This window comes from Penicillium concentricum (genome assembly GCF_028827145.1).
Source record: "Penicillium concentricum strain IBT 3081 chromosome Unknown utg000006l_segment0_segment0, whole genome shotgun sequence".
Lineage (NCBI taxonomy): Eukaryota > Fungi > Ascomycota > Eurotiomycetes > Eurotiales > Aspergillaceae > Penicillium > Penicillium concentricum.
In genome coordinates this window covers 675,846-702,089 of record NW_026622759.1, presented here as the reverse complement: position 1 = coordinate 702,089, position 26,244 = coordinate 675,846, and the positions used below count along the sequence as shown (strand labels likewise).

General features: G+C 47.8%; 12 protein-coding genes across 12 annotated transcripts; 5 read left to right on the top strand and 7 right to left on the bottom strand.

Moving 5' to 3' along the window:
- Window positions 1–470: 470 nt before the first annotated feature.
- Window positions 471–2,654, top strand: N7517_010441 (DUF3176 domain-containing protein; the record flags this gene model as incomplete). The annotated part of the gene is made up of 4 exons (XM_056728164.1): window positions 471–967; window positions 1,016–1,182; window positions 1,243–2,364; window positions 2,608–2,654. The coding sequence occupies 4 exons, from the start codon at window positions 471–473 to the stop codon at window positions 2,652–2,654; spliced, it is 1,833 nt and encodes a 610-aa protein (XP_056573979.1).
- A 759-nt stretch (window positions 2,655–3,413) lies between these two features.
- Window positions 3,414–5,310, top strand: N7517_010440 (GMC family oxidoreductase; the record flags this gene model as incomplete). Its single annotated transcript, XM_056728163.1, has 3 exons — window positions 3,414–4,357; window positions 4,417–5,036; window positions 5,102–5,310. 3 exons carry the CDS (start codon window positions 3,414–3,416, stop codon window positions 5,308–5,310), a joined length of 1,773 nt encoding a protein of 590 aa, XP_056573978.1.
- A 337-nt stretch (window positions 5,311–5,647) lies between these two features.
- On the bottom strand, window positions 5,648–7,307 carry N7517_010439 (Major facilitator superfamily domain general substrate transporter; the record flags this gene model as incomplete). Its single annotated transcript, XM_056728162.1, has 4 exons — window positions 5,648–6,025; window positions 6,081–6,843; window positions 6,905–7,110; window positions 7,167–7,307. 4 exons carry the CDS (start codon window positions 7,305–7,307, stop codon window positions 5,648–5,650), a joined length of 1,488 nt encoding a protein of 495 aa, XP_056573977.1.
- Window positions 7,308–7,636: 329 nt separating this feature from the next.
- Window positions 7,637–8,977, top strand: N7517_010438 (metal-dependent hydrolase family protein; the record flags this gene model as incomplete). The annotated part of the gene is made up of 1 exon (XM_056728161.1): window positions 7,637–8,977. The coding sequence occupies one exon, from the start codon at window positions 7,637–7,639 to the stop codon at window positions 8,975–8,977; it is 1,341 nt and encodes a 446-aa protein (XP_056573976.1).
- Window positions 8,978–9,095: 118 nt separating this feature from the next.
- On the bottom strand, window positions 9,096–12,437 carry N7517_010437 (fungal specific transcription factor domain-containing protein; the record flags this gene model as incomplete). The annotated part of the gene is made up of 5 exons (XM_056728160.1): window positions 9,096–10,272; window positions 10,321–10,904; window positions 10,958–11,218; window positions 11,955–12,359; window positions 12,429–12,437. The coding sequence occupies 5 exons, from the start codon at window positions 12,435–12,437 to the stop codon at window positions 9,096–9,098; spliced, it is 2,436 nt and encodes an 811-aa protein (XP_056573975.1).
- Window positions 12,438–12,752: 315 nt separating this feature from the next.
- On the top strand, window positions 12,753–13,319 carry N7517_010436 (uncharacterized protein; the record flags this gene model as incomplete). Its single annotated transcript, XM_056728159.1, has 3 exons — window positions 12,753–12,757; window positions 12,805–13,137; window positions 13,184–13,319. 3 exons carry the CDS (start codon window positions 12,753–12,755, stop codon window positions 13,317–13,319), a joined length of 474 nt encoding a protein of 157 aa, XP_056573974.1.
- A 445-nt stretch (window positions 13,320–13,764) lies between these two features.
- N7517_010435 (uncharacterized protein) lies at window positions 13,765–16,153 on the bottom strand (the record flags this gene model as incomplete). The annotated part of the gene is made up of 2 exons (XM_056728158.1): window positions 13,765–14,867; window positions 14,929–16,153. 2 exons carry the CDS (start codon window positions 16,151–16,153, stop codon window positions 13,765–13,767), a joined length of 2,328 nt encoding a protein of 775 aa, XP_056573973.1.
- A 570-nt stretch (window positions 16,154–16,723) lies between these two features.
- N7517_010434 (uncharacterized protein) lies at window positions 16,724–18,061 on the bottom strand (the record flags this gene model as incomplete). Its single annotated transcript, XM_056728157.1, has 1 exon — window positions 16,724–18,061. One exon carries the CDS (start codon window positions 18,059–18,061, stop codon window positions 16,724–16,726), a length of 1,338 nt encoding a protein of 445 aa, XP_056573972.1.
- Window positions 18,062–18,669: 608 nt separating this feature from the next.
- N7517_010433 (uncharacterized protein) lies at window positions 18,670–19,137 on the top strand (the record flags this gene model as incomplete). The annotated part of the gene is made up of 2 exons (XM_056728156.1): window positions 18,670–18,887; window positions 18,978–19,137. The coding sequence occupies 2 exons, from the start codon at window positions 18,670–18,672 to the stop codon at window positions 19,135–19,137; spliced, it is 378 nt and encodes a 125-aa protein (XP_056573971.1).
- Window positions 19,138–19,513: 376 nt separating this feature from the next.
- N7517_010432 (FAD-binding oxidoreductase) lies at window positions 19,514–21,226 on the bottom strand (the record flags this gene model as incomplete). The annotated part of the gene is made up of 5 exons (XM_056728155.1): window positions 19,514–20,015; window positions 20,066–20,301; window positions 20,360–20,705; window positions 20,765–20,868; window positions 20,921–21,226. 5 exons carry the CDS (start codon window positions 21,224–21,226, stop codon window positions 19,514–19,516), a joined length of 1,494 nt encoding a protein of 497 aa, XP_056573970.1.
- Window positions 21,227–23,316: 2,090 nt separating this feature from the next.
- N7517_010431 (NAD(P)-dependent oxidoreductase) lies at window positions 23,317–24,082 on the bottom strand (the record flags this gene model as incomplete). Its single annotated transcript, XM_056728154.1, has 3 exons — window positions 23,317–23,721; window positions 23,777–24,000; window positions 24,055–24,082. 3 exons carry the CDS (start codon window positions 24,080–24,082, stop codon window positions 23,317–23,319), a joined length of 657 nt encoding a protein of 218 aa, XP_056573969.1.
- A 254-nt stretch (window positions 24,083–24,336) lies between these two features.
- On the bottom strand, window positions 24,337–25,548 carry N7517_010430 (uncharacterized protein; the record flags this gene model as incomplete). The annotated part of the gene is made up of 2 exons (XM_056728153.1): window positions 24,337–24,814; window positions 24,866–25,548. The coding sequence occupies 2 exons, from the start codon at window positions 25,546–25,548 to the stop codon at window positions 24,337–24,339; spliced, it is 1,161 nt and encodes a 386-aa protein (XP_056573968.1).
- Window positions 25,549–26,244: the final 696 nt, after the last annotated feature.

Sequence of the window (26,244 nt, the reverse complement as noted above, 5' to 3'; positions counted from 1 at the left end):
AGTGTTATATGTCAACTTCAAATAAATCAAACATCTATATTGTTGTCGTATTGAAAATTACAGTGCTAAACTCTGGATATATATATATCTCAATCACTGATGTTTTAAATCACCTAAAATTCTAACAAGTGGCTATATATCATTTAAAATGTACTAGGTCATAAGAAACAGTTTATATAGACAATCATTGCTGCACTGACATGCTGTAATCTATCGCTTTTACTATGTGTTTTGGCGTGGACCACTCGCTTGTGTGGACCACTCGCATGTGAAATACGTTAGTTAGTTAGTGGCGGCATAACTATTCAGGCACATTCAGGCACATTCAGGCAGCAACCCTAAAAATAATTCAATTTGGTGCCCATATGCACCTTCGCAGGGGGTGTGCCTACGCGCCCGGGGTGTGCTCTGCCTTTTAAAAACACTACTCTCTTTGCTATTCTGGTGTTTCAAACATTACACTTTTTAAGATGAGATCAAATGAACGTACTGAACGAGTGGGAGTGTTGCACACAGTATCACTTCTCCCTTTTACATCTTCGCAGGGCCATACGGACAACAAGCGGGTACAGACCCCACTTGAGCACGAGCTCGAAAATGACACGATAGCCCACCGACAGAAACATCAAAATGTATCAATTTGGATGTTATTTTCAAAAGTGTTCATCTGGGAGATCTTGGCCATGATTTTGTCCACCGTGCTCTTACTCGCGATCGTTATGGTCCTCGATAATTACAATCACCGTCCTCAACCGACTTGGAAATATGTGTCACTGAACTCCGTAATCTCCTGGCTAGGGACCATCGCTAAAGCTTGTGTCTTGTTCTCTATAAGTGAGGCACTGGGACAGCTGAAATGGGTCTGGTTCACCCAAAAGAGGCGACCGATGTCCGACCTTCGCACCTTCGATTCAGCCAGCCGAGGAATATATGGTAGTGCAGAGTTGATTTGGAATTTACGGGCGAGGTAGGCTGCCATCCAACCTCGTATTATGAAGAGAAGCTCACCAACCAGACACTTTGCTGTTCTGGGCTGCTTAGCGGTTATATTAGCACTCGGATTTGATCCTTTCACCCAGAACTTGATTGAATATTATCCCAAACTTGTTGCCGATAGCACACAAACTGCAATTGTATCGATTAGCTCTACATACGACGCCCTGGGACCACCGAGAGATGCCTGTAGGTGATGGCCCGCAAACCTTTGAGTCAAACCAGTGTCTCTGACAAAGCTCACGGCAGCGAACTATATTGAACCAGGAATGAAAGCCAACATCTATAATGCGGTATTCAATAGCGACTCCTCAAAGCCGTGGTCCATCCCGCGGTTTAGCTGTACCTCGGGAAACTGCACCTGGGATCCGGCCGCGACAATGGCAATGGGCGCAAGCTGCGCGAATATAACAGAAAAGTTGGACTCCCGGTGCAGTATCATTACAGACGATTCGACCGGATCTGGATACAAGGGATTCAACAACTGCTCTAGTCATCTTCCCGGCGGTGATAGGTCAATGGGTGGGACTCTCGCCGTGAATTACATTTTAAACTCGTCCATTGGGACATTGATTACTATAGGATCAATTGGGCGCTTTGTTTACAAGGACACCATCATAAATCCTGTTCAGATCATTGCCAATGACCCTGATGATAGAACGAAATGGCAGGCATTCGAGTGCGCTCTTCGCCCCATTGTACGCAGCTTCCGTGCAAAAGTGATCGAAGGCGAATATCAAGAAGAAACCCTGGGCATTTGGCAAGATGCAAAGTTTTCAAGTGAGAGTATGCTACGCGGTCACTACAGGTTACAACCTCCCTGGGGGCCAGATATGGGCATGGAGCACAACAAAACCTTCATTATATCTCAAGAGGCAATAGACACGATTCAAGGGTTCTTTCCCCCTCTCTTCACGGGTCGCATGGAGAACAATGGGTTTGGACAGGTTATTAAGCCCAACACAAATACCATCCACGCCAGTGGGGATGTGATACAGGCCATCTCATCCCAGGCCTCGAACATTACCGGCTGCACCGTCCAGTCTGCCGAGAAACTCCGCTGTGCCGTGGAGAATGTGGCTGCAGCAATGTCCAAATCATTCCGAGACACTGCGTTATCCACGCAGGAAAATTCAAATATCACTGGCAAGGCGATGACCAGCAAGACATATGTCTCTATACATTGGCAGTGGATCGCTCTTCCGATTTTAGTGTGGTTCTTAGGACTTTTGACTTTGGTGGGCGTGATATGGAAGACTCGGAAAATCAGTGCTCCGACATGGAAAAATGATGTGATGCCCCTGTTATCCATATGTGAAAATGGTCATGAAAATGGCTATGAGAATGCCAAAACCGAGGAGAAGGTATCAGGTAAGCAGAAAGTGAGATTATTTGAAAGCGCAGGCAAAATGCGGCTCGGGAATTAGCATACGTTGAGAGACGGGAATGATATAAGTTTACAAGCTTAGAATGATTAGTTTTAGTAACTTCATTTTTATCATAGTTTCCATATATATCGTTCAACGAAGCAAAAAAAGCAGAAATAAATAGACGAGAAGAAAAGATTGGTCACCAGATAGAGAGAACAGTAATGGTTTAGTCTAACATATACAGGTGCAGAGAAGATGAATATAGGAAGAGATGAGTACTCAGCGGTATAGGCGCCAACTGCCAAAACCCCATTTCTAGTAAAAATTTGATGCCTTAATGTTTAATTTAATCTACTTATTGACCGCTCCTTGCAACCGCCATATACAATGTAATGTAAATTATTCGCTCACTTTGTATGTAGATGAAATGGTTCATTTTTGAGAGTTGTAAATGCCAGCAAAATCAGGCTACTTTGATTATTAAGGGAAGTGTTATAGTAATTCAGGTATATTAATTCTTCTGCTGGTCTCCGGAAATAGGGGTCTGGCAGCTGGCGCCTATACCGCTGGGTAAAGAAACTAAAAAAAGAAAACGGGACGGAGTCCGGCCCTCGGCATGCCGAATCTGAAACATAAGATCGGCATGCCATTATTAATTGATCCTGACTAAAAATGAGTAAGAACCTTTGGAAGTAGTGCCAGATTCTGCAGAACTTAGAACTAAATGAAAGGGTTTCATTTCGGCTCATCTAATCCTGCTTTGGCCTATCCTATCTCGGGATGAAGGAAATAGCTAGTAGGGAGTGGGTTCTTCTTTTCTTCTTTTTTCCTGGGTAGATGGCACGTCGATATTAGTCTGATCTGACAAAGCCATCCGACATATCCCTAAATCGAAAGTGGGTCACGATGCTTGCAAATCACATTATGAGCCCGAAGTATAAATCGTCCATGTAGACTCAAAGATTGTCGGGAAAATTAAAAGGATCTATTATATCTCCCGGGCTACTTTCGTTCATTGAAGCTTCTCTTAGCCCCAGAATTATATCAATCATGCGTCTCGCCGGCCTTGCACTGCTTCCACTAGCAGCTGCAGTTCCTCATGCCTCACACAACTCACATTCGACTTACGACTACATTATCGTCGGAGGTGGCACCAGTGGCCTCGTTGTTGCAAACCGATTGTCCGAGCAAAAGAACACCACCGTCCTCGTGATCGAAGCCGGTGGCTCCGTATATAACAACCCGAATGTGACCGACACTCTCGGATACGGCAAAGCATTCGATACAGACATTGACTGGGCGTACAAAACGACAGACCAAGAATATGCCGGCGGAACGCCACAGACGGTGCGTGCTGGAAAGGCACTTGGAGGAACGTCGACCATCAACGGCATGGTGTACCTCCGTGCCCAGGCAGCCCAGATCGATGCGTGGGAGACTGTCGGAAATAAGGGCTGGAACTGGAAGAATATGCTCCCGTACTTCAAGAAGAGTGAGAAATTGCAAGATCCGGCACAGTACCCATTCTTGGATGGATCGGGCGTTGCCTTTGACCCGGCCTACCACGGATTTACTGGGCCCTTGAAGGTCGGCTGGTCTCCAGCACAGTTGAACGATGGTCTCGCTCAGAAAATGAACGCTACCTACCAGAACCTCGAGGTTCCTGTTAAATACAACCCGGACCCGAATGGCGGAGATATGATTGGATACAGTCTGTATCCCATGACGGTTGATTCTGAGCTCAACATTCGTGAGGATGCTGCTCGTGCCTACTATTATCCTTACCATAACAGAACCAATCTCCATGTTTGGCTCCACACACACGCTAACAAGATTACCTGGAAGAATGACCACAATGCTGTCGCAAATGGTGTTCAAGTCACTCTTTCCAACGGCACAATCACTGTGGTGAAGGCTACCCGTGAAGTAATTCTCGCTGCCGGCGCACTGAAGTCGCCCGTTCTGCTTGAACTTTCTGGCGTCGGAAACCCAGAGTACGCATAAAACCGTGACGCCCAACATTTGACCGAAGCTGACCAGAATCCCTCACTAGCATTCTATCCAAGTACGGAATCGCCACTAAGATTAACCTGCCAACTGTCGGCGAAAACCTGCAGGATCAAATGAACAACGGGCTCCAGTTCGATTCAAAGACAAGCTACTACAACAAGAGTGCCGACTATGTCTCCTATCCATCAGCAGCCCAGCTCTTCCCCAACTCTACAGCTGTGGGAGCCGACCTTCTTCGCAAGCTCCCTGCTTATGCAGCCCAGGTCGCATCCGCCAACGGCAACATTACCAAAGCCCGCGACTTATACCACTTCTTCAAGATCCAGTGGAATCTGATCTTTAAGTATGGTATTCCCGTCGCGGAGATTTTGCTAGAGCCCTCTGGAACCATGTATGACACGGAACACTGGGGATCTGTTCCGTTCTCTCGCGGTAGTGTTCACCTCTCTTCTGCAGACCCGACAGCGGCGGCTATCATCGACCCTAAGTACTTCATGCTGGGCTTTGATCTCCACGCTCAGGCGCAGGCGGCCCGCTTTATTCGTGAGGTCTTCAAGACCAAGCCATTTGCTGATATGGCTGGTGCTGAAACCAGCCCTGGTCTTTCGACTGTTGCTGCTGGTGCCGATGACGAGGGGTGGGCTGATTTTATCAAGGGTAACTGTAAGTTTATTTCTTGCTTTGCTGAGAAATCTTTGGAGGGAATTTGAGGACTGACGTTTGGATAGTCCGATCAAATTTCCACCCGATTAGTACAGCTGCCATGATGCCCAAGGAGATTGGTGGTGTCGTCGACTCGTCGCTAAAGGTTTACGGAACCTCAAACGTTCGTGTTGTGGATGCTTCCGTCTTGCCTTTCCAGGTCTGTGGTCACCTTCAGAGCACCGTGTATGCGGTTGCTGAGCGTGCGGCCGATATTATCAAGGGGCGGTTGTAATGTGGCATCGGGCTCCTAATGTATACATGTTGTTATAACCATTCTTATTGTAAATAAGAATCATCGGCAGTTTATGCAGGCTCTGCCCTGGTGAATTTAACACGCCAATGCCGTTTTGGATGCTTTTACCTTCTTATTCGTACTCTGGGGGTTTGACGCTAGAAATATTAAGAAGGTCGCGTGATCACGATGTCTCAATGAAAGATCTTCAGTTCAAGACCGAGGATCGGTACAAAGAAAGTACTTGGGTTAGAATTGGGCAAGTATACAGCAAATCAGTACAAAGATCATATTAACCTCCAAGAATAGTGCTTTACAGGCAGATACAAACAGTCGACTACCACACATATCGGAATTGTCTGTCCTCTTTATCCGTGAGATCTGTCTGCGGCAACCCATTTTCGTCCAATTTGACCTCTTGATCTACACCAACAACACCCAAACTGGCAGCCTGTTCATCGCGCTGCTTATTGTCCCATATACACAAGTATCGGAATAAAATTACCACCACAAAAAGCAGACACCAAGTCACAATGGATGTTATCACACCCTCCGTATAACGAGGGCTGTGAGTCCATAGTTGAGGCGAGGCAATGCAGGCGGCACAGTAACCGATGAAAAACATGCCATTGACAACAGCGCGTTTTGTGTTTCCCTTGAAATTCGATGCCGCAAGTGAGAGAAGCGGTGTCATGGAGGCGGTAATGCATGAAGACTGCAAAAAGCTAAGTTAACAATAGAAGAATAGCGTAGTTAATAGAGGTACATACCAACCACGAGGCAACAATAAGACCCCACTTAGCGGTCACGTCCAACTTCATCAAGAAGACCGTCCCAATCAGAGGCGGAATAATAAGAACAAGAACGACCAGCGTTCGCTGATTAGGGAAGATAAACACTAGACCGGCCCCAATCCATAGGAAAGTAACCTGTACAGCTCCCGATGGAGCGGTATATAGCATAGTCTCAAGGTTGGTATAACCAATTGATTTGATCACAAGAGATGCAAAAGTCAAAACCGGCGACTGCATGCATACCAAAACACCAAACCAAAAGACAACCCATGCCTTGGGATCCATGAGTGTCTCTTTGAGCTGAGCAACAGAAAAAGAGACCTTGTCACCACCATCCCGGTCTTGTGCCATGCGTAGCGACAGGACTTCTCTCTCGCGAGTATTCAAGAACCATGCATCTTTGGGCCCGTTTGGCATAAGAAGAAAGAATGCCACGCCTGCAGCAGAAGTTATCGCACCGCAGATGATAAATAGCACGCGCCAGGGGGCGATTGGAAGTGAGGTGTTTTTGCCAATGCCATACATTAGAAAGCAGCCGAGAACCTGCGCCAGACCATTCATAGAGATCCATAATGCCGTGCGGACATTGTGCTCTTTCTTTCGGTACCAGATACTGGTGATTGTGACAAAGGCAGGTGAGACGGCGCCTTCGCTGAAACCGAGAAGGAAGCGCACCGTGGCGAATCCGGCGAAATTGTTCGGTGCTGCGAGGCACATGCATACAATCCCCCAAACAATTCTAAATTGGCGGTTAGCCCATGATGGAAGCAGATATAGTAGCATGACAAGAGTTAACGTACACTGTTGCGCCGACGAATTTGGTCAATGGGAGCCGGCTCATAAGATAGATGAATGGATACTCGGCGACCAGTTGGCCAACATAGAAGATTGAGCTCGACCATGAATACTGCGAACTGGTCATGTTGAGGTCTTCAATGAGCCCGAAGACACCAGCATAGCTGAGACTCTGCTTGTCAAGGTATTGCAGGAAAAAGACGAAGCACATCTAGAAGTATGCGTCATTAGCCCGAAAAAGAACCTGGGATAGCTTGAACCCCTTACAAAGGGCAAAATGACCCGGTCAATTTTGCGTAGGACAGCCTTCTCTTCATCTGCAGTATAACTTCCACGAAGCTCAAGCATTTCGCCGCTCGTTTGATCGGGATTATCGCTGCTCGCAGCACGCTTCTCCAAGTTTTCCATCAATGCGGGTGGATTTGACGCCCCTTGATATACCAATGAGATGTTTTGGATTTTGGCAAGCTCAGACTTGGCAACAAAACAGCAAAGAAGTGGATGTTCAATTTTTCCAGGGAAGCTGATATGCCCCGGATTTCACGGCTATATAAAAGGAGGCTTATCTCCAAATCCGCGATATGCGGAGAAGTACATCGGCCCGATGGCATCGGGAATCTGTCGACCAATTTGCCGACTCCCAACTTCTTTTTCTTTTCTACTTTCTCTACTTTAATATTTCAACTCTCGCTATCTTGACTTACCCGATATTCTCTCGTATATCCCACAAGCCCACTATGTCACAAACCTTCACCGGCTCAGACATCAAGCCATGGACCCGCCCCGCACCGCAGGGATATAAGTTCATTAACGCCAACATCGTCGATGTTGAATCAGGCACAATCAAAGAAAACACAATCCTCATAACCACCAAAGGCAAAATCACCTACGTCGGCTCAGAATCATCCATAACAGCCTCACCAACCAACCTCGAAACAGTAGACTGCCAAGGTAAATACCTCTGCCCCGGTCTATTCGATGCCCACGTACATCTTTGCGCAGTCCCAGGGTTCACCGACCTATCCAAAGCCTTTGGAAACCCAAATGACGTCCACCTCTTGCGACAGCCCTACACAGCCTCGCAGATGCTGCATCGTGGCTTTACCAGCATCCGGGACTGTGGCGGTGCCCAGCTCGCCTTGAAGGAGGCAATCGAAGACGGTGTCTTTCCTGGCCCGCGCGTCTTTATCGCAGGTCATGCCCTCTCGCAATTCGGTGGACATGGCGATCTGCGCGGCCCGCATGAAGCTACGGAATGCTGTGGTGGCACCCACAGCAATAATCACCTTGGCCGAATGTGCAACGGTGTGTCGGAGTGCATGGCTGCCGTCCGTGAGGAGATTCGCTGTGGCGCGGACTTTATTAAGATCATGGGCTCCGGTGGTGTGGCGTCGCCAACGGATAAGCTGGAGCATCTCCAGTTCACAGCGGCGGAGATTCAAGCTATGGTGGAATGTGCCGATAATGCTGGGACTTTTGTTACGGCTCATGCATATACCGTCAAGGCTATCCGGCACTGTATCAATAATGGTGTCCGTGGGATTGAGCATGGAAACTTCGTTGATCCACCCACTGCCAAGCTGATGGCTGAGAAGGGGGTCTACTTGACGCCTACGCTTATCGCGTATGCCCAGATGGCTTCCGAGCGGTGGAAGAATTACCTGCCCATTGAGTCGCAGATCAAGAATTCAATCGTGTTGAAGTCAGGTCTTGAGGCTTTGAGGGTTGCCTCGGAGGCTGGTGTGACTATGTGCTACGGCTCTGATTTGCTGGGCCCACTGGGCTCTGCGCAGACCCATGAATTTGCACTGCGGGCTCAGGTTTTGTCATCGCTCGAGATCTTACGTAGTGCAACTGTGAATCCGGCGAAGATGATGGGGTGCGCGGATGAGTTGGGTCAAATCAAGGAAGGCTTCCATGCTGATGTTGTGATTCTAAATAAGAATCCGCTTGAGGATGTGACCGTCTTTGATAGGCCTGATGCACATGTGCTTGGTGTGATGAAAGATGGTCGTGTCTATAAAAGTAGGTGGGATGCATTGATAGAGGATGGACAAATTCCCGTGAGAGTACAATGATTATGTTGGTCTATCAGCTGTCCATTTCTTGCTGGTGTTGTGAGTGTCACAATAGAAATTAACTTATCCGAGTAAAAGATTGTGTTGTTTCTTCCTCCCTAGATACTGCCCTTGATATCTATGTAAGCCCCGAGAAGTCTAGGACATCAAGCCCAGTCAAGCCCATGAGAAAAGTTGGATCATCACTCTGGAGTCCTGACAGAAAGTCGTACTCTATAGACGGAAATTCCCGCAGCATGGCTGATCCATGTGTTAGGTTTTGTGGGATGGAGCTTTCCGAGATATACTGTTCACCTGCATTCCTCCAGTCAGACGTATTCTCGTTTGATTGTGGGTGCAGTACAGTATGTGAAAACGGCACACCGGGCTCTATCTCATGGATTGCTCTTTGCTCAAGTGTCTGTGAGCGTTCCAATGTAGTAAGCCATTCAGCCCATTGGTTGTAATCAGATGCGGAAGCAGAAGCTTGTGCATCCTGCGTTTCGTTGGCTGTAAAGGACGCTTGATGCAGCTTCTGCGCGGCCTCGTTTGTTATCGACTGTACGGCTTCAACAAACTTCACTCCCAGTTTCGCTGTCATGTTCCCAGCCGCCATTTTCCGAAGGCAATCCAGACCAAATGTAACTCGAGCATTGTACCCTGAATCGCGTTCCGTAATCCCAGCCACCAGTGTCACGATCGTCGCAATACTGCATCCCTGAAAGTCCGTGAAGGAGAAACGAGTGATGTTGCGGGTTTGTGTCAGATTCTCGAATAACAGGAGAAGCTTTCTGCCTGCCTTTGCACAATACCGAGATTGCCTTATAGTGGCCTCACTTGAATCAGGAGGGCACGATGCACGAACCATATGACAGCGAAGGCTCGTTCGTGCGACGGTTACGAGGGCGACTTTGCCCATGGTTATCCACGCATAGTAATAGTTTAAATAGAGATGGAAGATTGTGCGGTATCTTGAGTCTTTTGGGTCCATGTTGTCAAGCTTGAAGTCTGGTGGTAAGGACTTCTTCCACTGTCGAAGATCAGAAGCCAGATCTTCGGCTTCTGGCTGCTGTTCTGCTTCGGTGATAGCACCGCTAGAATAAGATATGAGTTCGTATTGTTCCATGGGGCTCGACGCAACATACCAGGGTTCGGCAATTCGATCCAGGATCTTGATTAGGCGAGTGTACGCCATCTGGAATTGAATATTGTTGTATCTTTGCAGGCGATCCAGTGCTGGGAGAGGCGATGGATGTGGTACTTTGATTACATTGGCACTGATAGAGCGAGGCCTGCTTAGTTTGACAGTGGTGCACCTAAAAGCGGTTAGCGAGGTTGATCTTGACAATAGTCCTGTCACCAACCTCTCGAGTGAATATATGGACCACCACAACCGACGTCGGACCTCTCTCTCCCGGTCATCAACCGCTTGATCCTCTGGGTTGAGATGGAGATCAAATGCTAGTGCTTTGCGCAACGCCAAGCCCATGTAGACATAGGATGATCCAATGGCACTTGCTGGCATTAGGTAAACACCCAACAAGAAAGGCGCTTGAATGGATCGGAGGCAGGGTCGGTCAATTAGATCGGGGATAAGCGTTTTGGCATGAGTATAGAACACTTGGCCCAAATCATCATTATCCCGATGCAGGCTGACTGCGAATTCATCTGGTCTCTCTAGTGGCGTCCATTGACTGCCTAGTGCGAATGTTGCCAATACAAGACAGACAAAGCTCAAATCAAATCTCAACGGCGAGGTGGTGTCCTTGTAAAATTGGTCAATCTCGGACAATATTTGGTCCTGGTCAAAGTAGAAGAATGTATCTGTTGCATGTTTAATGAATACCGAAAGCAAAAAGTTGGCGATGGGGCGTGGAGGAAATGCTTCAATTGCTGCATGTAAACGCGCCATCTCAGATGGATGGAGTGCCTTTGGACGTGTCATATGCTTGAATTTGTTAGTTAGCATGAGCTGAGAATCAAAATATCGATATGACTCACGGCTTGCATGGCGACCATGTCCCTCTCTTCGGGAGCAGCATCTGGATCTAGCGAGAAAGCCTCCCTCAGGCGGGAGAGGATATTTGGCCACGGAACTCTTTTGGATTGACCCGCAACAACATGTTCGGCGAGCCTTTGGGACAGAACTGATGCCGGATAATGTGGATCATGATGATTCACATCATCTTGTAATAGTTGCGCTTGGCTGTTGTTTGATGCAATGGCTACGCCAGGTTCGGCGAGGTCACCAGATGCAGTATCCTGAATAGAAGCCGATCGCCCCCTGTCTCATGTTAAAAAGATATTATGTCGAAGATGATGAACTCACTACCTTCCAAAATTGCAGACCAAGTCACTCGCAAAGCACCGCTCACATCTTCCAGGAGTCGCTTCCACACACTTGCTTTTCCTGGTCTTGCAGCGATCGCACCTGAGCCCAGTTAGTGGATATTCCTGTCCGAGGCCAGATGAATCATACGCTCTAGGTGCCCTTTTGCGATTCTCGTCGGCAACCCGTCTTCTTTTTCGTTTCGTAGAGTCCATTAATTTAGCCGATGGGCGGAAGAGAGGAAAAGGACAATTTCCCGAGACTCGGCAATTTGGGCTTTATCTACCCCCACAATATCTGAGAGATTAAGAATAGGGAAAATTATAGTGATTTTATGCATCATAGAAGGTACCTTATTTCTCCTATTTGCTCATTGCTTTAATTGCATATTAGGATACCGTTGTCTTCATCTCAGGTCCTAACCGAGTAGGGGTATGGCGCATTGTCATCCCTTTGAATTCCACTGATCCCCATAAAGTTTTGATACCATAGCTAGAGCATATCCTGTTGCTTTCGATCCAAGGCAAAGAATTGCCTATGTAGTTGAGTCTCAGCCGAGCCCCGTGATATTAACAGTCGCAGTTCTTCATCTCGATTTTCCCGCATCAGTCGTTGGATAGATGGTAGCCCAAAAAAGATATCAGCGATATTTGCTTCCACTCCACGTACCCGGGCGAGTGCACGGTGAAGATTTTCAATGTCAAATAGCAAAACCTGGAATTCCTTGACAGGAGTGGGAGTATGCGACACATCCGGAGGAATGGCGATTTCGAGGTAGAAACGGAGATCTTCCCCATAGTACTGCATCAAGCCGTGTTGGTGTTCAGGAGAGAGACCTTCGAATGTCCTTTGTGCTTTTTGTACGGCTTGAGTAGCGTTCTCTTCCTGGCCCTGTGCAAACCGAGCCACCCTTTCAACAGCTCTCTGGATCCCCGAGTGTTGGGTACTGAGGTTTGGGAACGAGTCCAGAAAGCGAAAAGTAGTTAGACAGCAATTCGCAGAATGGACAGCGGTTTTCAAGTCATCAAGAGCCTGGCGGAGCTCTGGAACCAAGCCTCGCTCATCGGTTGTCGACTACAAAAAAAGATGTTAGTGCAATGGTCCCAAGGTTGCCTAGGTGGCTACCCGGATGAAAGTACTCACTTCACCCATCTCTGTGAAAGCTTGAAAGACAGCTCTGAGTTGGAAGAATGAAGATCAAGTGCTCAGGGAGACTTTAAGACAACCATTTGCCTTGAAAAGATTGTATTTGGTTCATCTCAAAAGCTCTAGTAAAATGTAAAAGCTCATCCTAAGAGGTCACCAAGATTTTATTATTTCTCCAAGACTTTTGAAAGTACAAAGATATATAACTGCAAGCTCCAGGTACCTGCAGGAACCCGACTTAGGTTGCGGCTGCCTAAGTTCACCACACTTCACCTCAAGTTTCTCAATCTCCCTTTCTCTTTCATCTTCCCGAGGTCAGCCATGGGGTTAGTTTAATCATCCTCAAAAATGAAACTTGCTAATAAGAAAACAGTTACACGCACTACTACGCCATCATTGGTTGGGATACACCTGAATGGCAAAAGGCCTGGTCCCAGATCATCCAAGATGTTCCCAACATCATCAAAGAAGCCCGCGTTCCTCTCAGCGGCCCAACCGAGGATGACGACAAAATCACACCGGTGGTCACGGACTCCGAGAAAGGCATATACCTGAATGGGATCCGAGGAAACGCCCATGAACCATTCATACTTTGCAAGCCGGGGGCATGGACTTTCTGCAAGACTGCTCGAAAGCCGTACGATGTGGTGGTTTCATCCATCCTGCTCAGGATTTGGATGCTAGCACCAAAGAACCTTGATCTTGGGTATGATACATGTTACATCCAAATAATCCGTTCTAACAATATACAGCTCTGATGGTGATCATGAGGACTGGGACGAAGCGCGTGACCTCTGTGCCACCTTATGGCCTGGGGAGCCTACCGATGGCCTATGGGCACAGCATGATGATGAGAACGACGGGAAATCAATGAGGGAAATGACATAGAGGCCACAGATGGAAGCGAGCAAGTCAATTAAATGCGTGGGTTTGCTTTTTTAGGGGCTATTGAGTTCAATTATGTTTTATTCGGTCCCCTATGTGACTTAGAGTGATAATCCTTGGGATTATGCACGCACGAGGTTGTGAACATGCCCCCTATTTCTTTTTCAAGATTCTGTTTAAATCTATATTCTTTCTACACATACAGCACGACTCAGGCAGCCACACAGCCATGCATCGCAACAGTAAACCACGCCGTCCGAGACGGCGAGTGTCGGGGTTTGATAGGGGCTATGAAATAGAGAGAGACGGAGAGGGGTAGTTGGGGTTGTTGAATTTGTTCGATACAATCAACAAGACTATGGCAATAATGTAGAGGCTTTGAGGAACTTGATATGGCTCGGTCTCTTGATGTAATCTTATTGAACTCTTCACTCAACGGTCCATTCATTTAACCAACAACCCAGTCAAGTTTTTGCTGGTCATCCCAGGTGACTGCCACCAGATAGTCATCATATGACTCTTTTCCACGGCCGGTGGCAGACCTGAATGCCCCCGAGCCAATATGTTGTGCATAATGGACTCCATCCTCCGTCGTGCGCAATGACACCACTGCACACTCTTTGTTTGATACATTTGGATAACCTTCTCGGTCGTGGGCCACAATAATCCCGTAGATCTCATTTGGCTCGAAAATACAGGGCGTTTCAGTCTTCAGGTGACAAACATCTTTCATCTTGCCGTCTTCAATATTGTGTTCTTTGGCCCACTGATCCCAAGCCGTTGTACCGTCAGAGTTGATGGAAAATGTATCACGATCGAGATCAAACACCATGCTTGATGGGAACAGCCATGACGCATAAGATTTGATATGAAGTCCTCGGGGTGTAATCTTTCCGGCTCCGGCCGAGAGATAACCGAGCTTGTTGGTAAATTGACACACTTTCATCGCCCAGCGCATTCCATCTTCTTCAAACCGTGGCCCGTGCTGGAAAAGCACGGCTCCGGGAAACTCGTCAATTAGGCTGTAGAACTTCCGCATTCGTTCATCGGACCCTTTGACCGCTAGAATTTCCTTCAAGTCGAGATTGAGGATACCCGCTAGAATGATTGGGCGATCAGCTGCCTTGCTAGTAGCTCGGGTGGCTACATTAAACCAGTTCGACGCGATTAGGTTACTTTTGGAATGGTCGCGGTCATCGAAAGGGGAAACAACAAAGCTGACGAAACGTTCGAATTTTGAAGTGGACTCAACGGTATGTTGGAAGAATGAGAGCCAAACACCAATGGCGTAGTGGGCAATCCTCTCCTGCATGAGGGGGAGCTTGCCTCCGTCAAGTTTGGTCAGGAGCTCGTCGGCAATAGTGGAAATGTTAACTGCCTTGTCAGAGAACAACACGTACAGCCGGCTCTTGGCGGCCAGTCCTTCTTGAAGTGTCCATAAACGGCGAATCCAGCCCGAACAGTACAATACCCTCAGCAGAAGTTCTAGATGAGTTGCAGAGCTAGTATTCACGTTCCTCATCTCCGAATCAAGGATCATCGTCCGGTAAGCTATAATCGGTTAAGCCGCCATCCAAGAACATTGAGTAGTCTGCTCAAAGTTTGCACTAACCATCTAGGTATAATTCACGAATGCGCTGAATTGCCAGGCTCCGAACATCAGGCTGATGGGGTATGCATAATGTATCAATCCATACCAGTACTGAATCGTCTCTGCGCAGAACTTGGTTGCTCACTAAATGGGCAAGTCGACCTGTGCCAGTGTGTAGTGATCCAAATGGGCCATTCTCATAGCGAGGGACATATTCATCACCAGTGAGGACAGATTTTGCCTGCTCATAAAGGACCTTTAATTGGCAGTGTGGGAGACTATTACCCTCTGTGTTGCCTAACCCATCGGACCACACATGCGAGATGGCTAGGTATTGCTTGCCGACACGCTTTCTCACAATCTCAATCTTGAAATTCTCGTTACCGAGATCGTCCTCGCCACAAGGCGTGATCATCAAGAGAGGTACCCCTCCATCATTGAGAATTGTGTGTAGCTGCTCGACATTTGCCTGGAGGTGCGAACAGGTGCAATTTTCTTGCACGTGTCGAGTGACATAGTCGCTCTCATCAATGTTGTTTGCCACACATTCCGTCTTCGTACAGCCAAAATGGGATTTTTCCTTGTTCCAATCGGCCTTGACACGCCTTAACTGAAGCAGATACACCGGGGTGTCCAGTCCACCACCGGTCCAGCGACACTTCTCTGCCTCCAAGGGGCACCACCCCGCTGCAGTCATTTGTTTAGTCTCAGTGTCTCTGGCTGAAACCCATTTAAGAACACTAGGGGTCTGAATCTGAAAACCGTCTCGCTTGACTGCAACATTCCAGAGAACATAGCAGACCAGCCGAATGGCCACCACCATCTTATCTCGCACACAAACATCGGCGTATGCGCTAAGGTTAACGCAGACTTTCTTGACAATGTCAATCGCTCGCTCGCCAAGTTTCCTCCTCTTCCATTCCTTAGCGTTGCCGACATATTTATGGAGATGCTTTGTCGTTAGGTACTGACGAGGGTCTCCTTCCCTACGTAGGAGAAAATCGGACTGATCTAGCTGGTCCCCAAACACATAGTGGAGCATGCCGAAGTAGAGCCAGCACTCTATTTCGGAGTGGAATTTCGACGGCATTCGGGTGACAGGCCAGTGCGTTTCAAATCCTGTTTCCAATCTCCAGCCAGCACGAACCGGGAACTGATCCCAGTCGCTTCCATCATATAGCGAGCTGTTGTACTCGACTAAATATGGCCTTGGGGGTTCGCCAGGAAAGAACAAATGCTCCGCCATTGTGAGGGACTTTGAGAGTCGCACTTTTTCAGTCAGATGAAGCCCCGCGTCAGCATACGACTTACACTAAGACGCTAGTCTCATACTGGTTGGTCTGTTGCCATGCCAAGAAATGTTCGTATTTGCTTCATCTCGTTTGCGGCTCCGGCGTGATTGCTGCTCGGCTGCTTTCCTTGCCTTTTAGGCTTCATGTTTCCAATCTTCGTAGGCTGTTGCACAAGTATGTATCCGCAGTAAATGCCAGGTATAGAAGTATTTTTGTGGTTTATATTATGCTTCCTACTGTGTGGCATTCTAAGACCTGGACACAATGAAATCCTGGTGACAATCTTGAAACTGGAAGGTGTACGCAATCGCGTATAATTACCCAGAAGAGAAGAAGGCAGTCGTTTGAATATGGAAAGCAAAGCAAAGCTTTGGGTACAATGCATGCATGCAATGACTGTTCTTTAACCTTGACTTGGATCAAAGCAGATAAGTATCAAACCGTCATGCAACGAGAGAGGCTACCACCAGCAGCATAGAACCTGGTGGGAAACTGTCACATATTGTGGTGCTGTACGGCCCTATTCAACCAGCCTGCGTCCTGCGCATCTGTTTGCTAAATTCCTTTTCTTTCGCCGCCCGTAGTAGCTGGCGTCGAACGTCCGGTTCGTTGCTGGACCACCATTTTTCCTCCCAGGGCTGTAGGCCACCGCCTCCAGGGAAGAACTCTGGGAGTAGAGCTCGACCAGCTCCTTTGAAGTCTAACTCGAGCTCCATCAATGTATGCATGACCTTGAATTCGGCAAAGACCATTGGTATCGGACTTCCTTCGTTTCCTGAGTTGGAGCGCATAGCCAGTCGAATCGGAATCCCTAACATCGCCGGCTGACGCGGAGCCCCGGCCGCGATGAGATTTTGCAGCATGCCAGCGCCGCCCACCGCGAGTAGATACCACGCGTGTTCCTGAATCCCTGTGCTAGTGAGGAGAAGCATGAGCCACAGTACGGCTAACAGGAACGTCATTAGGCGTGTAGTATTGCTGGGGCTCATCAGTTGCATCCATCGACTCCTACGTGCCCGCCCCTCCCCGTCGTCTAACAACTGTCCCCCAGCCATATCTTCCAAATCCAACCCGCCTTTTGCCCCCAGCACCACGACCACATGCTGCGTGCCATTACCAAGCGTTAACGCAACATCCTTGCGCCTCTCTAAAGTTCGGCACGCCCATTTTTCCTTCCGCCACTGCGGCAGCGCGCCAGATGCGTAAGACAGAATAGTCCCGGCCACGGTCACCAGGAAGATACTCCAGTCTTTGTCCAGGCCAAACGGTATCGCGCTGATACCTAGTTGGATCACTGTCACGACAATTCCCAGCCAATACACCCAGTCATAACCAGGTTTCGCCACAGGATAAGGCCCATCCAGTGCCCATTCGTAAACACTAACGCAGAGGCGCGCCTGGTGGGGGCTCACAAATTTGCGAGGGTTGAGGTATGTTTCTGTAGCTGCCGTGGCCTTCCCTGGCATCTCTGTGTCTGCATTCCCGGCTTCCTCGTCTTGGTACAAGACCGGGTGGTTTTGCAATCGCTGTTCCACTTCTGCTGGCATCCAATATTCGTAGTTCTGAAACACCCGCCCTAAAGTCCAGGACCGGTTGAACCGCATATACCCCGTGCCTATGTTGATTACCCGGAGCGAAGAGTCAGGGGCGGGAGGCATCAGGCGATCCTCGCTTTGGGCAGTGAGTAGCGCCGAGATAGCGTACGACACCCATCCGAAAGAGAAGGTGACGGGAGTGATAGGGCCGCCAGAGACGGCTGCCAGAGCGACGCCAATGACATCCCCACCAATAATCAAGAGGATTGAGAATAAGTCTGATGGATTAACCCACTGTGCGCGAAAGGTGGATGCTGCTTCATCCATACTGAAAAAGTTGACTACAGCTCATAACAGGGGAGAAAGACTTTAGTTACCTCTGGGGCTGAACTTCGCTTACATCACACAAATCGGAGCGATGAATGGAGTACTCCGTAGAATACGAGAATATCCACAATTCAGCATTGACCCCGGATACTTAATTGTCACGTGGGAACGGCCCGAGCCAAGGCGGTGTATTCTCTCAGGAAATGCTTTCAATGGAAAATTTGAAGGCTTTCATGATATATACCTTCCAAGGTTGGACGCTATAGGGACGTTATAAGATATAACTATGTCTTTTTTCGTTCTTTGTATCTTTCTTTCTTTCCGATGTCATTGCTAGAAGGGATAATCATTAACTGAAAAAGTGCCAGGAATGGGAATAGAAGCATGTAGACCTTACGATGTACAATATAAGGCATGATAGAGCATAAGCTGTCGAGTAGATAACTTGTCTATAGGAACATGAAGCCACTTGGGCGAAATTACGATTTGCTTAGTCATGGAAACAAAAAGCCACAATTTCATGATTGTAAATGCCTGTATCAACAAAATTTGACTACCTCATACTTCTTACTCTCTGGACTCACGTTCGAACTGTATACATCGCAAGAATGCCAATCATCAAGAATTTCACACTCCCAAGTTCAGTGAAGGAGCTGGCAATAAGCCCCGCCTCGAAATTATTCATTGCCTTCATATCTGGACCAGATCCAATTACCAAGCAACCTTGGTGCCCAGACGTGCGGGATGCCTTGCCACATATCAACGAGGCATTTGCCGGAGATGATGCGCCAGAATTAGCTATTATCGAGGTTGGACAAAAGCCCGAGTAAGTCCCTCTATGTCTGAAGCTGTAATATCTTGTTTCCAAATTACATTAAAAACGGGTTCTGTGGTGCATTGAGCTGATATTTACCAGGTGGAATAACCCCCAGAATGTCTACCGAACAACGTGGGGAACTAAGAACATTCCCGCGCTGGTACGCTACCAACAAGTCAATGGGGAAGTCACTGAGACAGGAAGATTGGTGGAAGGAGAAATTCTCAACAAGCAAAGACTCATGGCCTTCATCGTTTAATTATATCATCTTGTCATGTACTCACTCCTCGCTCTGCTCAAACCAAGTTGCATTCTATATCTTTTAAGGTACTGGTATGTTTGTTCTCTATATATCATACCCAAATGCCAGTTGCACCATCGCGCGAACATGGATTTTATCACCCTCTAGAGACCCTCGGGGTGTTGTGAAACAGGCGTACATCCTCGATGCCGGACTCTCTGATATGTCACCAAATTATTTGTCCAGGAAGCGCCCTTCGCCTTCAAGTGTCGTTTTGGCATCCTGAAAATCTCCACACACGGCTAGGGCTCCGCGTTAGCCGGCGATGTTAGGGATTCCGATTCGACTGGCTACGCGCTCGAACTCAGGGAACGAAGTCCGATACTAGGATTCCCTAAACCTTGAATCCACCAGGCATAAGAGTCTTGAAAACACCCTGACGGTCATACTTCTCTGCAATATCAATAAGCTTCTGGTGGTTCTCCCCACCATAGCCAGGGAAGATAGATTGGAAGCCAGCAGCATCACCAATGTAGTTAAAGGCGTCGTAGAGACCGGCTTTCTGGGTGGCATTGTTGATTTTGTAGGTGGTCTCTTCTACCCAGGAAGCAACAAGGTCATCATAGGCCGAGCCAACCCACTCAACCACCTCCGCGTAGCACAGATAGACCTGCGATGGGTCCAGGCCGAGGGCGTTTCCGCCGTGAGACTCGGAGGCCTTCATCCAGTCGGCGCCGATAGGTTGCCAGTCTAGCTGGATAGTGGAGATGTTGGCCATATGAACCTGCGCGTACAGCTTGGGGAGCTCGTTGAAGAAGGTTTGCTTGATGATACTGATGCCGCTGATAAGCTCCTTGTAGCTTGTGCCCTTGACGGTTCCGGCGACGAATACGTCACTAAGTCTGGTTAGTTATCGTTTCATAGCCGTCTAAGCGGGGTATTGTACTTGATGCCATCAATGACCATTGCACCTGTCTCAGCAGCAAATTCGGCGACCGTTTTGAAGTCAAGCGTGCTGCTGATAGCCGGGATATTGGTAAACGGCTTAAAAATATCGGGGTAGCTGATGCTGTCGCTGTCATAGAACAAAATTACGGAGGCGAGAGTAGTCTCGCCAGTCACAAGGGCTGGTACAATGTGCGTCTTGGGGTCATAGATGTCAGACGCGTAAGTAGCCACAGCCTAGCAAAACTAGTTAGTGAGCACTCATAGAGCAATCAAGGACATCAATATGACATACTGCCAGGAACTCATCGATGTAATCAGAGGACACGGTATGGGCACCAGCCCAGACCTTGGGCGACTTGATAGTCTCCAGGTCGAACCGAGTGACGATGCCGAAGTTACTGCTTCCACCCTTCAAAGCCCAGAACAGATCGGGATAGCTTGTCTTGTTTACTTCCACGATTGAGCCATCGGCAAGGACAATCTCGTAGTTGACAACGGTATCACAGCCGAAGCCAACCTGATTACCGTAGAAGTTGATACCGCCAGCGAGGAGCAGTCCCGGCACACCGACAGGGCCGAGACGACCACCGGCAGCGGTCAGTCCAAAACTCTGCAGGTATCCATAGACCTCACTCCACCTAAACGGAGGTAAGTAAAAACCGCCCATCACCAGAGCAAACTGGGGGAAAAAGCTGACCGGTGAGAAGGACCAATAGACACAATGGACTGATCCTCCGACAACTCCAAAGTGGTCAAATTTGACATAACAATTAAAACACCATCGTTGATATTGTTTGAACCCTGCGACCGTCAGAATAGAGCCCAAGTGAATGACTTTGAGGTCAAAACCCACCCGGATACCCATGTGCCCACCGCCCCGAACAGCGAACTGCGCATTGGCATTAACCAGCGCTACAATGCCGTCAGCAAGCTGTGCGCTTGACTGCGGTCGGAACACACATCCAGGAGCCATCAGCTCCGTGTTCGACCAAAATTTTGCCGCCTCGTACTCGTACACGCCGCCGCCGGCGAAGAACAGCAAATCCCCAAGGGGCGCCTGCAGCGCCTTGCAGCCTGTCGAAACATTGGGCAATGCAGTGGCGGCTGTTGATGTTGCGACTATGCCAGCTAGCGAGAGCACGGCTGGTATTACGCGCATAGTAAATGGTATAGCTGAATAGTGTATACAACTTTCGAACCCTGGTTGAACTAGGGGATTCTGGTCAACGGATAGCAGAAAAACGCAAGGAGAGTATTGGCTAGAATGAGAGATAATAGTTGTTTTATCGGGGCATTACTAGATATGGATCTAGCTCCGAATGGTTCTGAAGCTTCTCTAGCTTCTCTCGTCCTCTAGCTGGGTTAGATTGTTGTTCAGGTGAAGCTTTCATGGATTTCATCCAAGTGGTCAAGATAGTTTAGGAAAGTGGGCTCTAGTGCATCCCCCTTGCGTCCTTTGACAAATTTTATACGTTTGATTTCGGGGGGGCCGCTAGGTGTCTCATCCGTTTCCGCTGGACCGGGAAGAGTGTGCTAATCTCACAGGGCAGCAGGCGGTCCACGGTCTCAGTTGTTGATAAAGGCTTGAGGTTATTGTCCAATTATGTCAGAAATATGTCTTACTCGGTCATTATGGGTTTGCTTAATCTGAAATTAATAACATGCGGCCTCTGCCCTGAATGAAGTAGGACTTGGATAATCTGATTTATGTAGCTTAGGATGATATAAGGAACGTTGTATTTGAGATAATACTCCAATGCTATTCTTGAATATCTTTCTAGATATCCTAGAGATTCTTTTATCTCGGTTTTATAGGTAGAAAAATAGTAGTTTTATTAGTTGTTGTCATAACCGGTATAGGCCAGCCGCCAGTGCTTCGTAAACCTTATCCTTTACACTACAATTGGTAGAGAGCAACAAATCTACAAGAGCTTCATTGTGCTGCTCTCTATTCATGGGGTATCTATCTGCACTATCTCTTTTGCCCATCTCACAACACCATCCCATCCCTCACTGTGGTGAATGAGATGTTCAGCAAGGCTTTGTACTATCGTCTTCCCAGCCACTCTCGCCCACCACATCCCCTCGAGACGTCCTAGCAGAGCGCCCCAACAAACATATATCAGTAATGCCAAAGGCTCTTCGCTCTGAACTTGTTTGACAAAATCTCCACCAGCCGTGACTATCCATGGAATCACCATCCCTTCAGCTAGAGCGCAGTGCTCAAGGGTGTCGATAGCGTGTCCGTAGATCTTCTATGATTGCACGTTGATACCACAGCAGAGCTTCTTTAACAATGGAGGGAGGGCTCCATCTTCTGCAGACAAGAACGTTGTATCTGCCCCTGACCAGGGTTGAATGATAAATTTGAATGGCCCTTCATCAAGCGATGGGCGGGCCTGGTCAATTATAGAAGAATCCCTTTCACGAAATGGAAAAGAGATTTTAAATCAGTGGATAACCCCACTGTAGTCGCTAGACTGTCATTGATGTTGCTTTCCAGCGACGAGGAAACAAAGGTACAAGCCATCATCATCACCGAACACGCAAAAAGCGCATCACAATTCATAGGTGACACATTTCCCAGTTCTATACGAAAGGCAGGCAGCGTCCTGCTCTGGTATTTTATGGCATCACCCAGATATTCTGCTTTTTCTGAACGGTCTATAGGGAGTTCAGCAGCCATATGGAATGATGTAAGGGATAGCAGTGCGTCCATCAGGAATGGGTAGAGAAGTGCTTGTTCTACCACGTATGTTTGGAAAACGTCTCTCAGTATTGGCGAGAAGCTATTGCATGTTTTCAGCGTCCAATGATGCATCAGTTGCAATTCCCTTGTGCGTGAAACGGATGGAGTGCTCGGATTATTCTGATCAACACCGGGTGGTTTTTGATGTGAGTTCTCGGACAGGGTCTCCTTTGAATGCCTTATTGCTGGTGAATGTTCTTTTTCCTGTATCTCAGTCCAGCGGGAAGGTCGAAATATGTTACTGGCATATTCACACACTGCATTTCGAGCTTTGCAGGTCGCGCAAGGAGGTCCACTTTCGTCGTATTTTATCCGTCGTTTCTTACATCGGTTGCAGCCATCCCGGGATTTGGTGTGAGGGCGCCTTTGAGACATGTCATGAATTTATGAATTCTGCGCAGATATGAGGATGAAAATAAAGACAGCATTCCAATATTAATTGCCATCTGAAGGGCGGTAAGGTTGCCATATTTTCAACCCTCGGTTGCTTCACTCGACTCTCATTTGTTACATATATATGGCATCCTTCCTACCCATTTCCCCTCGATCGCTTCATTCAAAACCCATCTCGCAACGCTAGCTCTACTAATCCATGTATTATCCACCCCACTACCCAAGTGGGTTGCATGAACCGGTTCCTCTTTTCCGGTTGTAAGCCCACCAACTCGGAATAATCCCCACTGGATGCCATCTATGTTGGAGGAGGAAGAAACTGCCTTCCCCACGCCTAACATCTCCCGATATTGACCAGAACTGAATATCTTCATGAACCATTCCCCTGTCCACCATTTCCATGTTATAATATCAGATTCGTCTCTGAAAGATGGCGTGCAGAGGATGAGAACACGGGTTATGTTTTGCGAGGCGAGATTTGGGATGAGAAGTTTGTAGCCATCCGCCAAAGGCTAGATAATATGTTAGTAGCCAACCAAGACACTGAAAGGATCGATAAGATCATACTGTGCCCTGCACTCCAAATGCTGGCCCTGCAAAAGAAATAAAGATGTCTGCTCCACATTTTGCGGCTTCGTTCAGGTCCGAGTCGACCTCAAGTGTGCCTACAATAATCTGCGTTTCTTCTCTCAGTCGGATGTGCTTGGGAACTTTGTTGGCATCTCGGACAAAGAGTGTAAGGCTATGCCCTTCATTGAGAGCGATATCACAGAATAGGCGGCCGATAGCACCTAGGTCACATCCAAGTTAGAAATCAGCATAAGATCGGATAGAGTTATCGATACCAGAAGCCCCCAGAATAAGCATGTGCATTTTCAAATTGTGCAAGCCTGCTTTGTGGATATTTGAAAAGCTCTGAGGGCATTCTATACTGTTTAAGTAGTACGGAGTAGTGGACTATAAATGATGCCAAGCCATTGGCCCCACCAGAATACGCATCAACTTGGCCAAAAAGGGAAATTTGTACGCAGTCTACAAGAATGGCAACCATGTATATATACATTGTGTAAAAACTCCATCGACATTGCCCATGGTGGGGTTGAAATAATTTCAACAGATCGAGTAAGCTAGACCTTATAGGCCAGAATATGCCGATCTTGATCATACTCAGTGACAGTATAGTACTCCTTGCGAACAGGATTGAAGCTCATGTCCTCATTTCCGGCCGATAACCACCCCTTGTACTCTTTCGCTGTGTTTCCTTGTTCCCAAATAAAAAGATCGCCTTTCTTGGGAGCTCTGCCCGTACTGCGCGAGATGTAAAACTTGCCGTCATATGAAACAGCACCCTGTACGTTGGGTATATTGACACAGTACGCCCAGTTTGCCGTAGCGATGCCATTATTGGTCTGCAACCGCCGGGTATTCGCATTCAGATTGTATTTCACATAGCGGATAGGAACTGGGGTCTTGTTGGCGTCCTCGAAAGTTTCCCCGTCGCTCACAAACTCACCCACCATAAGGGTGTCTGGTGAGTCGCTCCGGTCAAGGGAAATCCAAGAGAAGCGGAAGGGAGAAGCGTCGCCGGCTACCCAATTATAATAGCTTTCAATGGTATCAGTCTTTGATCCAAAGGAAGATAATGAACAGGCTCACCGCATTTGAGGAAGCACATATCGGTACTCATCCGCAGAATATCCTTTTCCGTCTTTCATTTTTCCAACACCATCTGCAATATCAACCTCCCAGATATTGTCTAGGTCAAACGCACGAATACCCTTGTGAGTATCGACAACATACAGTACATTACCGTACCACGCGATACCGCCCGCATGAATACTGATGGATTCGAAGTCATCGTCGGCAGTAGGATATACCAGCATCACATGGCGATACTTGTTTGTTTTGCGATCAATAAAGCTGACCCGTACACTTTCTCCCTTGCGATACCAACTGACAATCCACACCTCGTGGTCATTCCAGGTTCCCTTCCCGAAAGCATCGGCAGAGCTCGTGATTCCCTGCGGAATCCACTCCGTCGTCCTATCGTCGCCTGAGTTCCAAGCCCATGATTCGGCGGGAGGCCCATCCCCATTACTGAGAGGGGGTGAGCGTTTTCTTAAGTCGCGGTTCGCGGATTGAAGAACCGCAGTGACGCTTGTGATCTTACCCTTTGCATCGAAGTACTTTGCGAGCGCAGGTAAGTGAGGAGTGTCTATTTCTTCAAGGGTGAAGTCTTTTCCGTCAAGAGTTGTCTTGCCCTGGCAGTAACGAGGATCTACCGCGAAGGTGACGGAGAAGTAAAGAGAAAGAAGAGTCAAGAATAATGTATACCGCATAATGGGACTTTTTGGTACTCCGTACCAAGGGGTCTTTCCTTCTGAGCAATGTTGAGTACAGCTTCCAGGGAAGATGCAATTTATAGCGTATTTTACTGCATATAGGAACGGGATTGGATGTAACCAAAAGGCGGCTATACACTATCTATTCCCTCACATTTGTTCAGATTAGGATATGATCGCCATGGAATAGCCTAGTTAGAGTAGTCAAGCCTCTTCTGCATGCTGAAAATAGCTTTCATGAAAGGCCCGGATCAACACGGATGAAACTCGTGTCAAACTGAGGACATCAATTTGAGGCTCGTATTCTTCTGCGTTATTGTAGCGAGGCTCCTAGTTTTACCACAGTTGCGACCGCAACTCTCACATGGGCACACGTAGCTACACGTAGATTCACGTCAGCACTATATCTCTTGGCTTCATGTCGCTGCAACGTCAACCCCACCAAAGTCCTCCGGGTGAACAAGAGATTCAAACTCATTATCTTTGATATCTCATTTACTCAAAAGTTTCTACGGTATAATGTGTGCTCCAAAGGCTAGCGGATGTGAAGATATACGATAGAAGCTATTAGTCCTCAAATAGCGTGTGGCTAATATAATGATTGTGAGAGAAGAGTGAGAGAAGAGTCAGCGATCCTAGGTTTTAATGTAGGAAGGGCTAGAAACCCCAATAGTGTATAGTAGGGTTAATATA